Source organism: Aptenodytes patagonicus, chromosome Z (genome assembly GCF_965638725.1).
Source record: "Aptenodytes patagonicus chromosome Z, bAptPat1.pri.cur, whole genome shotgun sequence".
NCBI lineage: Eukaryota > Metazoa > Chordata > Aves > Sphenisciformes > Spheniscidae > Aptenodytes > Aptenodytes patagonicus.
The window spans coordinates 81,565,618-81,578,313 of record NC_134982.1 but is presented as its reverse complement, the minus strand read 5'-3'; the positions used below and the strand labels follow the sequence as shown (position 1 = coordinate 81,578,313).

Below are 12,696 nucleotides of genomic sequence, written 5' to 3'. Positions count from 1 at the left end.
AATTAAAATCTATTCAAATAAATAAAAGAACTGAACACTAACAAATTCTTTTAATTTACTGCTTGGGAAAACCAGGTTTATGACTCGCTTCCCAGTTTCCTACAATGACTCTGACAAAGCTCAGAATAAAATCCAGCTCTGTTACCTAATCCTGATCCACTAAATGGTTAAGGAAGTAACCCTTCTTCAGTCCATGATGAAATTGAAAGAGTATGTGCTTTTGTTAGTGTTGTTATGATCACCGTAGGATTAGGGACAGGGATAGGACTAAGAATTAATACTTCAAGAGTGGAACAGACTTTTAAAACAACTCATCATCAAAACAGCATATCAAAATATATATTCTTATTTTTTACTACTACTACAAATTTAAACAGGCTGTTAGTGCAATTATTTATGAAAATAAAAATAGGGTATATTTAAACTATTTTATTTTTAATATGAAATAACCATGACCAAAATTACATGACTTTTTGACACTCCCTAACAGAACAGGATGAGACCAACCCAAAGGTTGTGTTGGTTTAGAACCAACGTTAATAAAATAGTTGTATTAGATGTAATTATATTAGATATGAAAATTATTTCAGTCTCAGACATACACATGTGGTAGTCAGGACCGTGAAGTGAAGTGCAAGATCCTTACTAAATGCTTCTGACAAATCCAGTCATGATTGTCTAGGTTAATCATACTGCTGACTGTCCTTTGCACAAAATCTAGGGCAGTCTTTATTGTCTTAGACTAAACAGAATGACTTGCTGAGTAGGATTTAAAATGGCTTTCTTGACTTTCCACAAATTTTTTTTCAGTGCATTCCATTTTAAACTCTCTGGGGGAGCACTCATGCTCAAACTTTTCTGTTAGGCACACACAGCTGCATTATTGCTATATTAAAAACAAAAACAGCACTAAAACTTTCAGAAACATGAAAAATTCAGAGACTAATGTTATATATTTATGTTGTATGCAGGTGTTTGGCCCTGCTAGCAAATTTTTTCCTAAATAATGGCTCAAATTAGAACTATTTTCCACAGAATTAAAAAAAAAAAAAAAAAAAAAGTAGTAGATTCATCTAAGTGCCCTCAAGAAGTTCAGTGATAGTTTGGAAGTACAGCTGACTCAGACCTGTACCCATAGTCATAATGATTCTGCTCTAGTGTGCTATCCCAGCAACCAACGAAGTTGACCAGCAAAACAAAACCTTGGAGGCAAAAGCAGCAGCACTTTCCAAATTACACAATATTATAAGCAACAAAACAATACTTCCTTTTATTATCTTCAGTCACAACTGCTGATGCTGGCAAAACTTAAATAGGAATGATTTCTGCTTGGCTCCCAATCCTTATGATCAACAACAAATCCTACCCACTCTTCCAAAAGCACCTCTTCTGCATCTAGGACTTACGTAAACTGCAGTTCCCCATTTGCTGCATTTTGATTTGCCGCTACTCAAGCCTGTGATCTCTTAAGCCCAGCTGGGTAAGAACCATGCCTTTCCATCTCTTCCCAGAAGCAAAAAGGATGCTTTTGGCTGTTTCTATCAACCCTCAATCACCCATAGGTGAGTTTCAAGATTGTGGATTTACTGGTTCTAGTGTTTCGCCACTTCACTTGGCTTCAGAGCACTCAACACAGTGGGTATTCTGTTCACAGCAAGCTTGCTCTCCGGTGGTGTGTAAAAACAACTAACTCTGCTCCACTGCAGAGTATGTTTACTATTCTTTCAGAATCAGATACGCTAAAGTTGTTCTCACAGCACAAATTATGTGTGGTTTATATTATCCAGGTGTTTGCTTTATCTGAGTTACTCCACCCTGCTATTAACCCTGGTAACTGAGAGCTTATAGTATATGAATAATAGCCAAGATCAACTGCAGTATATGCCCAACCAACAATTCCAGATGTCACAGCACAGAACATGTTTTGCTTCCACCCCCTCATCTTCCTTCAGCTTGGGATAAAAACTTGATAAAAATGCGAACAAAGCCTCTTTGTAGGGAATTTAGGGACCAAATGGCTTAAGAAGGTTGTAAACAAATATTAAGTTAGTGCTGGTTTTGCAGCAAGGGTGTCAACACATTCCTTGTGAGAAATTCTAATCTGCTGCTATCAGACACCTCCTGCATCAGTAAAAATGACCCTTCAAAATCACTTCAACTGGACCACAATGCAATAATTCCTTCTGTAGGTGACAGTGTGACCTGAGTTTCAAAGAACAGACTTGCAACTGTCTCAAGTACTTAAACAGCACAAAACACAAGTGATGGAAATAGCTGGCAATTCCACTACTGAGGAGCAAAGCAAGGTAGGATCATGCCATCTGGGCCAAGAAAAATGAAAAGAAGAAACAAAAAGAAACACAAGCTTCTAGTAAGATTTAGGAAACTTTTGAGGAATATTCATGAGAAAGAGATTCCTACTCATAAAATGACTTTTCAGAGTAGAACCACACTTGATGATGAGTATTAAAGGGTTACTATGATTGCTTTAGGACACTAAACTACATCCTCAGAGTTTGATTCTTATGCGTTACCTGTGAAATTGGAACTTCTTGGTCATTCTGCCTCCTGAGAAGCTTGCAGTGAAGGGCACTTTCTATGCTTTATTCATTATTCTCTCCACAGGAGAGATATATAATTTCGCACTCAGTAACCCAGCCTAAGTGAATGCATGTTATTCAGATCAGTAGTTTTCAACTACTTTAATTTTGCAAATCTGTAAAAACTTTCCAGCAAAGCTGCAAGGTACTGTATTGAAAGCCTACTAAGCAGCAGATTTTCTTTGCTCAATTACCTCTTACAGACCTCTAGAGTCCATGTCTTTGAGATTTCTAAGGGTGAATAAACCACAGAACAAAGCTACGTATTTAGACAAGAGTTGCAGGAATCCCTATTCAGCCTTAAGGAGTAAAAACTAGTCTCTCCATTTCTGAGAAGCATTAGCTTTCTTTAGGTATGAAAGACATTTACCACAGCCTAAGTAGCAAAGGACATCAAGCTCAGACTGTTTTGTATTTAATTAACCAGTTTTAAATTCATTAGCGAATATTACCACAGGGCTAGAACTTCTGATCTGGATCCCTGATGTGATAGTAGTGCAGAAACTTCTGGCTAAACCAGTAACAAAATAAAACAAACACATGCACACAAAACAAAACTGAGAAATACAAAACAAAGAACTAGATACATTTCCCAGCAACTGCTATGCAAATGATGATTTTTCAAGCAAAACTGGGTACTCAACTGTATTTTAAAACCTGTCCTAGATGTGTACCAACTTCTTGTCAAAAGCCAATAAAGGTCTCTCAGTGTGTAAAGGTAATAGAACACATTGATTAAAAAAAGCTTGTCTCATTCATTGTTAAATCTATTTTTACTTGCTACTAGAGCTCTAATGCAGTCTAGCCATATCCCAGGGTTCTGCTATGGCAGAAATCTTTTTTTCTTTTTAAGATTTTGCTTTATTTAAGATCTTAAAAGTGGATTTAAAAGCTTCATCTACATATTAAAACTTGTTTCGCCCCCAGTAATAAGGATCCCTCATCACTTACGTGATGTTTCATGACTCTTACTATTAAATTGAGCTGGAATTTTGTTCAGCTGGGAGAAGAGTGTTTATCCAAAGAAGGTACAGAGGTGCAAGGATTTTTTTTGTCATTTTTCCTATCAAATAGGTCTTTTTCATCCAGATCTGTGTCACTTACATTAATAAACTGAAAACTATCTCACAACTCCGACTTCATGCTCACTGACTCATCAGTATATGCTCACTGACCTGAATTCTCCTAGGAATTTTAAGTTACTTGACAATGCAATGGAAGTATTTCTCTTCTATTTCCTGCAGAATCACAGAAGATCGATGAGCCTGACACCCTTTGCTTAAAAAGCCTTCCCTTTTCAGTATTTTGATAGTATTTTGCTGGCATTAGGAAAAATATTGAAGTTGAGTTTGCCTCAGTATTTGGCTCACTATTTCAATATATGTGACACGTTAAAAACAGCAGGTAGAATTCAGTATCAGGTAGTCAAAATAGTAAAGGCTTTAGAAATAAATACAGTAGAATCCAAGCTCCTCAGCACAGGAACAAAGTTATCTCAAAGAATGTATTTTGTTTCTTCATAGCATATCACCAAGATATCAAATAGTTGCCTTTCCACTCAGATGCTCATACATTCACATAAAGTCCATTACAGCAACCTTCAGCAGGCAAGTGTCAGCTCTAAGATTGAGTGCTTTTCCTTCCCAGTCTGTAATTATACTTGATTTTAAGATGCAGCTATTACAAATGTGACTGACTGCTGCTAGATAAGCCTTCACATAATCATGTTTCTCCTTTGCTATTGAACTACTTCTACATAAAAGATGGATTTTGTATTTCCCCCATTTGAAAGAACATTCACCTTATGTGTGATCGCACATAAGGCACTGTGACAATAGTGATCTACAAGTGTGACCATGGAATGGCATTTCCTTGGAGTTCACTTTCTTCTTCAGAAACTCTCACAAGATTTCTCCAAAAAGCCAACCAAAGAGGATGAGTGGGAACACCACAGTACTGGAACATCACAGATCAGAGCGCTCCTTGATGGATGAGGCAGGGGAGATGGCTTAGAAGATGCCACAGAATTCTTTTTGTTAATATTTTAATAGTACTTGGAGAGGGAAAGGGCAACTTAAGGAAGAAAATCCATTCCAAAATCCAGGAAACCCAGGTATATATAATTTCCAAATATTTTAGTAGATACCTGAGAAATGTTTAAAGCTGACATCTGCAGTCAATTTTTTAAATGCAGCTGCATTTTTTAAAAAACTGATAATATAGGAAGCCCTCCAAAATAAGGCTTGAAACGTTAAGAATCTCATACGACATGTGAATGATCTACAACTGACATGACATATTTCTAAGTTTCCAGTTTGCAGCCAGACTTAGTTTGTTAAATCCTGCCTACTTACAGGACAGAGGAATACTGAGACAACCAAGAGAATATTTTGCACAGGATCCATGACAGATAAAGCTGTTTTATTAAAGCACTTAATAAGCTCAATGATATTTGCAACCCTAAGCCAGGTAGGATAGCAATCTTTTATACTTGTGCAAGACAGTATAAAAAGATCCTTGAGTGGCAGGTATCTTTCCATTTTCATTTGATTCCACCTGCATAATCCTGTTACGAATTTTGAGTACGCATCTGAGCATATCTAATAAACCTAAGTGTTGGGACTACTTAAGGGAAGACAAGATTTTTTCCACGTCTGTGTGTTTTTGTAGTAACTTTGCACAAATGGTGATGGTCTATCAACAACTGCTGCATGATTGTTCCCCCACTCCTAGTTACCACTGAGCCAACTCAAGGGATTTTTCAGAAAGCCAGGATGTGTTGAATGTCTGTTTTCTTTGTAATTGATAACTAGATTCACCAACTCAAACACACCTGCTGAGTACTGTCAAAACATTACAACACACTAGCATTTATACCTGCTTCCAGAGCTGTCGAAAGAGAAAATTATTTACACACCTCTGGCAAAATAAAACATCATCTGCAAAGCTAAATTACAGCATTATTTTTCTTTTTTTTAAAAAGCTGCCCAAAAAGCCCCGAATTTTGTTCACAAAGTAAAACTGAGGTTGAGATATGATGGCTAATATTGATTAACAAACTTTAAAATTTCCCCCCTAGTATCTACCAGTTTTTGCACGTTGTTTGTTTTCAGTAACACTTGGCAGCAGTTCACGTTCATTTACATTACTAATAGTAATGTCTAGACAAACATGCTTCATAAATATTTTCATGAAACACCACTTAAAAAAAGAAATCACTTGATTCTTTCAGTTCTGATTAGGAGCTTAAATGTAAGGTATAATTTTTACAAAGACTATGTTTATCACTCTAGCAGGTGCGTTCATTACATTGAAGGGAAGTTGTCTGCTAAAACTTACAAGATAACACTGGTACGTGTTATTGGTGCTTTGAATTGGAAGTTTATATAAGGCAACTTACCTTGGATTGTAAAGCATCCTTTCCAAATTAAATTCTTTGAGGTATGCAATTACTGCTGCCAGAGCACAAATAACAGGCTTATCCAAGCTTAGTATTACAGACAGTTTTTGAGGACCTAAAAAAAAAAATATATATTTTTTTGTTAACTCGCTGTTTAATACTTAGGTATTTTAAAAAAAGCATGATTTATTTTTCAATTTAATCAAATAGAAATCTGTAATATATGTACAGTGTTCTATGATATCTATAAATCAACATAAAGGGAGGTTTCTAAAATAACATTTATGGTTCCAAAGAATGTAGAACATTACGATAATGTAAACACATGAAACATAAAACATTTGACTCCACAGGTTTTTCTTCATAAAAATGACCAACTGTTGGCATAAGAAAGTTCTAAATATACAAACTAAGAACTGAATTCTGAAATCTCCATTACTGTAGGCAACATCTGTGCAAGTCAAAAGGAATGAACAGGCCTTGGCGCATGTGCTGATGATTTATCTGCCTCGGCCAATCTGCAGAATATGGTTCCATCTTTGTGAGACAGCTATTTGTATTTGATAGTGTTTCTAAACAGTGCTCTACTGCACTCCCTGTTCCAGCTGCAATAGGAAAATTCGCTCCATGATGTCTCAACAGAAAATGGTATTTTTTAAAACCCTATTTAGTTACGTTTCCTCAGAGAGGTTTTTTAAAGCTGTTCTTCTGTTCTTAGAGTTCTAGTGTTCTTAACACACACAAGAACTTGAAGACACATTTCAGATGTTGAATAATTTTCCTCAGTTGCTATATATGTGTGAATTTAAATCTGTCTAAACACACATCTTCAAGCTAGGAAAAAAAAAGGGGATGCTAGCCCTGTATTCATTTCTATTTAAATGATGTTCACTTTCAAGGTTCACCTCTTCCAAGCTCAAAAAAGATCCCAGTGTGCAGAAAATTAAGCAAACGTGGCACACTGGTCAGCATGGATGAACAAGATGCTCTGGATTAATTCAAACATTAAAAAGGAGGAGTATGAGAGGTGGAAGCAGGGACAGGTGACCCAGGAAGAATATAGAGACATTGGTCAAGCTTGCAGGTATGGGGTTAGGAAAACCAGAGCCCACCTGGAGTTGAGACTGGCAAGGTACATGAAGGAAAACAAGAGCTTCTACAAGTACATCAGCAGCAAAAGTAAGACAAGGGAAAATGTGGGCCCACTGCTGAATGGGGCAGCATATCTGGTGACAAAGGACATGGAAGAGGCTGAGGAACTCAATGTCTTCTTTGTCTTAGTCTTTACTGGTAAGATTTGCCTTGAGGAATCCAAAGTCTCTCAGACCAGTGGGAAATTCTGGAGCAATGAAGATTTCTCCTTAACAGAGGAGGATCAAGTTAGGGAACACTTAAACAAATTGGAAATCGATAAGTCCGTGAGACCTGATGGGATGCACCCACAGGTGTTCCTTATCTGTGTAAAAGCTAACAGGATGCATGCTTCAAAGACATTCTGAATGACAGATCTGTAATATCAGGCACTTCTTTTGCATAAAAATCTGGATGACATACCTGTAGTATCAGGCACTTCTTTTGCGTAAAAATCAGAAATCAGCTGGAAAGCATGGCTGTATTCAAAATGGAGTTTTTCCATCCTTTCTATCCTAATTCTGTCATCCCGTAACCTGCAAAGAAAAAAAAAATGACTTTCAGTATTTATGCTCCCTTCATGAAGAACACTTAAGTAGGTTACAAAGGTGTACTTTCTTTTGTCTCTTCTTTGTTAAGAATTGAATGGGTAAAGAATGAAGAGATGAGCTACGTGGGTGGGTTGAGAACACTTCTAAGAGTGTGGTGGGTTTTTTTTAAACCTTTATTCTTTCCATTATAAAAGTGCAAACAAATAAAACCCAAACAGCAACAGCAAGCAAGCCCAAAAGAGACTTCAAGAGGTTGTCTAGCATACCTGCAAGGTAGATGTAAATATATTTTCATCAATCACAACAAGTGTTTGCCTTACCTGTTCTTAAAGACTTATGATGATTAAACAATGAAGCAATTCTCCTATGCTATCTATTACCATATTTCATTATCCTTTATCTTTAAAGGCTTTGTTCTATGCTGTACAACTTGTTGCAACATTAGCCTATTGCATCTTTTCCTATATGCAGCTGAAATAAAGTATTCCTGTCCTTTATTTCATAACTATTTGAAGACTTTTCTCCTCCTTGTGCTAAAGGACTTGATTTCTTTCAGTCTTGTTGCAGTCCATGTTGTCAAGGATGTTATTAATGATAACCCAGTCCTCCCAACATGCCAGCAGTTCCTCCCAGTTTAACAGTACCAGCAAATGCAGCAAACCTACTCTGTTCCACCATTAAGCCAAATGAGATCTCTTCCATGAATCCTTCCCTACTGTCAGCAAGTAATTAAGAACTACAGCAGTACAGGATTTCAGCCAGTTTTGCAACCCATGAGAAATTAATCTGGCCTGTTTCCTGTGACCCCTGCTTCCACAGCCCGCTTATGTAAAACAGTGGCAAAAACCTTTGTTCATCTCAATGTGCACGAGATCAAAGTTGCTCAGTACCTGGGCTTGAGCGTCAAGTAGTACACTTGAGATGCCAAAATCTGACTCAGAGAAGAGTATGTGTGGGGCGTTTACAAGATACAACCTTTCTACACTGGTTGCTTTTCCTAACTGCTCACTGAAAATTAAAATTGGATGCTGCATTATCAATTCAATTTGTACACCTGTTAATACAGCATTAAACAGATGTGCTGGTTAAAAAACAAAAAAATCACACACACTCCCCCTGCAACCTTTGAGCATAATTCCACAGCTACAAAATGAGCACTGAAGAAACGGCCAGTAAAAAGCTGCCAGTAAAAGACATACATAAAACCTACTTTGCCTCAGAGTATCCAGTCTCGTACTACCATGGGACATGAATAAACCAAATACTTCTAGCATATTGGAATTATGCCAATGAGAGCAATTGTGTAGGTATTATAGGAAGGAAATTAATCAATACCCTTTTTGCAGGGCTTTTCAACTTAACAGGAAAAAACGAACAGACAGGTTTTCTGCATTACATTGTACATATTCCCATCCAAAAGGATCAAGATGTCTCTGAGGCTCAACTCTTAAAAATGAGAGTTATTTTCCTATAATACGTGTCAAACTAACTGCGTCTTAGAGGTCTGGCTTTTCTCAGCACATCCTAGATGATTCCCATGCTTACTTCGAGTGCCTTAGTTTCAACTGACTGATCCAATTAAGTTTTCAGTCTTTAAACCCTCTGTGATTCCCCTCTGCCCCAAACCTACTCAGAATGAGCAAATATTTTTAAAGCAAATGGATTTCTGTAAAAGACAATTAGTCTGTGTCCCTCAACCTCCAACAGCAATCAGCTATTTTCTTCCTTGCATTTTTCACTTGCTCCAACCTTCACTAATAATCTGCTCTAACACATCCATCCACTTTGCTAAGTTAGTATGTATACTCACTACAGCCTTTTGCAAGAATACCACTTCAGCATTAAACTTTTTAAAACGTGTTGTACGGTGTCTGGAGGTTAGCAGAGTACAAGCCTTTGAATCAGTCCTGCAAGACAGCAGGGCTCTTCTGTTGACCATGTACGACTAAGGACTTAGAAAAATCTTTTTAAAACAGGATTTTATTTTTCATTTCTACTTCTTATGTTTTCATAACACTGCCTTCAGAAAAGCAAGGCTTAGCAAGGTCTGCAGAGCTAATTTTTAGAACCAAAGTCAAAACAGGAGGCTTTGGGGGTAATTCATTGGATGATACGTGCTACACCCGCTTGTTTTTAAAGTGACGGTTAAAAATTAATTGTTGTAATTTTCTTTAATGCATTTGTGATTTTCTTTCATTTCATAACCAAATCTATCCAACTCCTTATCACAAACTTCGGCAAATGATAGTTACAATCAATATAACTTGAGTCACTTCTTATAGTAGTACTTTTGTTCATCAACTATATTGATAGGAAATAGTTCAAATTAGAATTAGGCAACTCAGTGATTTGTAAAGATTTTCACATATTTTAATATTTATATTCTAGATATGGCATCATCAAACAAATATCTGGCACTGTCTATCTGAAAGTATGCACCTGATATTCTAGATAAAGTAAAAAAACTGGAAGGTTATAGATATCTATTCAACATATGGAAAAATCTGAATTTTTATCAAAATGTATGAAAACAAAATTTACTGTAGAAGGTTTTCATGTCTGTCCTTTGCTTAGCCAGATGATCACCCGTAGGCCATTTTTCTGATCATAGCCAGAATGATATGTTGATGCTTACGTTGATGTTTTATCTCTCCAGCTACCAATGCCTATTTAAATCAGAAGTCAATTTGCCATCAACTTTTGTAAACATCATTCTTGTCAGAACATCTACAATGAACTGCTGTGCAACTCATCCAATATTTTACCAATATCCTTTCCAGTACTTCTGAAAACAAGCAATCCTCACAGTCCCATGACACTGATAGGGTTAGTCAATGATGAAACTGAACTTTTCAAGGCTTTTTTACTTTCCTTGCACAAGTTCTTCTGCTACCACCCTTAACTGGATATTGAGCAAACAGAGATGTTTCAGGGTTTCAAACTGTCAACTGATGGTACAAATGAACATATAGTGCCCCTTATTAAAATTCCCTGCTCTCTAAACGCACTGGGATTTGATGCAGAACTGTCTTTCCTCACAAGTTTAGTTATAGAAGCTGCTAGAAGAGATGATCATGAGCCGTAGTTAAGAATATGAAATCAATGTGCCCATAATGCTGGAGTGAGTCCAGAGAAGGGCAAGGAAGCTGGTGAAGGGTCTGGAGAACAAGTCCCATGAGGAACGGCTGAGGGAACTGGGGTTGTTTAGCCTGGAGAAAAGGAGGCTGAGGGGAGACCTCATCACGCTCTACAACTACCTGAAAGGAGGTTGTAGCAAGGTGGGTGTCGGTCTCTTCTCCCAGGTGACAAGCGACAGGACAAGAGGAAATGGCCTCAAGTTGCGCCAGGGGAGGTTTAGATTGGATATCAGGATAATAGGAAATTAGGATATGAAGAAAAATTTCTTCCCCGAAAGGGTTGTCAAGCATTGGAACAGGCTGCCCAGGGAAGTGGTTGAGTCCCCATCCCTGGAGGTATTTAAAAGACGTGTAGATGTGGTGCTTAGGGACATGGTTTAGTGGTGGATTTGGCAGTGTTGGGTTAACGGTTGGACTTGATGATCTTAAAGGTCTTTTCCAACCTAAATGATTCTGTGATTCTATAAATAGATGCATAAAGGATGGGATCCTAAAATACACACATTTACACAGACACACACACACTTTTGTGTATATAATGTAATACATTAAGTCCATTCCAACCTATACTGTTCTATGATTCTGTTACTACAGGGACTAATTTATCTGTCACCCTACCGGGAAAATGAAAAAGGATCAATATTGCTGGGTTTTATCCCTCTATTTATCTGAGAGTTCAGTGCATCCACCTAAAGATTCATTGCTTACCAAGTGCTGCAAGAAAAATATTTAAAAGAGATCACTAAATTTGGGGGTGGGTGGGAAATCTCTTAAGAAAAAGACTAAAAAAAATGCTAGAAGCTAGAAGAATGTAAAACAACATAAATAAAACTAATTTACAGAAACTGACTCAAGATATTTAAAAAAATAAAATCTTTTATTGTAGGAATGAGCTTGCATATAAGCACAAGAGCTCACTGCAGTGCGCTGAATAAAATAGCAGTCATTACTGCTCTACAATTCACAGTTAAACATGCATAAAGTGCATAAAGACTTCCTGAAAAACAAACACATCCAAACTAAGTTTTCTTAAAGCTCGGGAAGCCTTCCTAAGGAAACCAAATAACTCCAGAATTTTACCTTCCAACTACTATCCCGCCCTGCTCATTCTGCTTTAGGATTATTCAAATGCAGGGGTGCAGGCACCAATACTTTACTGTGCATCCATATATCACAACACAAGTTCATAAACAATACAGAATTTGGGAAGGGAGATCTCTGCTCCTAAAATTTAGTAAGAAGTTTTTATTTCTGATGCTAAGCACAGATTTATAAAGCATAAATAACTGTTACTTAATTTTTCCTATATGCTTTATTCAAACTGCTATTTTCTCTGCACTTCTCACAGTGCACTCTGCTAGGATGACCAGTCTGTCACTGTAGGGAAAAAATGCCTACACTGCCGAGTAGAGCAAGGTAACCTGAATGCATTAATCCTTTCAGGATTCCAAGTATACTGTGTCATCTTCCCTTACTAACATGCTTAGCAGAAATTGCATTTCCTTTATTTGCCATCATTGCGTTACGTTTGTTATACAATTGCTTCTAGCTCAGGGACTCTACGTTTGAACTTGTCTGTGAGAACTGGAGAACAGTCAACCTTTCTTTTTTGGTAAATCTTGGCACAGAGCTCCAGTAGCTTCTCTGGCAAAGCCTCAGTGACACTTCCAAGCAGCTGTTCTTTTGGCACTGAGTGCATACATTTTTTATAAGCGTAGCATTTTTCTCCTGCCAGAGTAAAGTACTTTCCTACATTTGCTCTCAACAACCTTCAGATACCAGTGATGGAGACAATGTTGTTGCAAGGAAAATGGCAGCACGGTCACCTTCCCTGAGTATCTGCCACTCTCAGAATGATATAAATCACTGCTGCCTGT

The 12,696-nt window shown here is 37.3% G+C and overlaps 1 protein-coding gene across 2 annotated transcripts in view; it reads right to left on the bottom strand.

Annotated features, from left to right (window-relative positions):
• Positions 1-12,696, bottom strand: part of MSH3 (mutS homolog 3) — a 124,168-nt gene that overhangs the window by 72,796 nt on the left and 38,676 nt on the right. For both annotated transcript variants that reach the window (XM_076362797.1, XM_076362798.1), the window contains exons 9-10: positions 7,555-7,667; positions 6,001-6,115 (exon numbers count right to left, since the gene is read on the bottom strand). In XM_076362797.1, the coding sequence (XP_076218912.1) occupies positions 6,001-6,115; positions 7,555-7,667 (228 nt within the window). The remainder of the gene's footprint in view (positions 1-6,000; positions 6,116-7,554; positions 7,668-12,696) is intronic.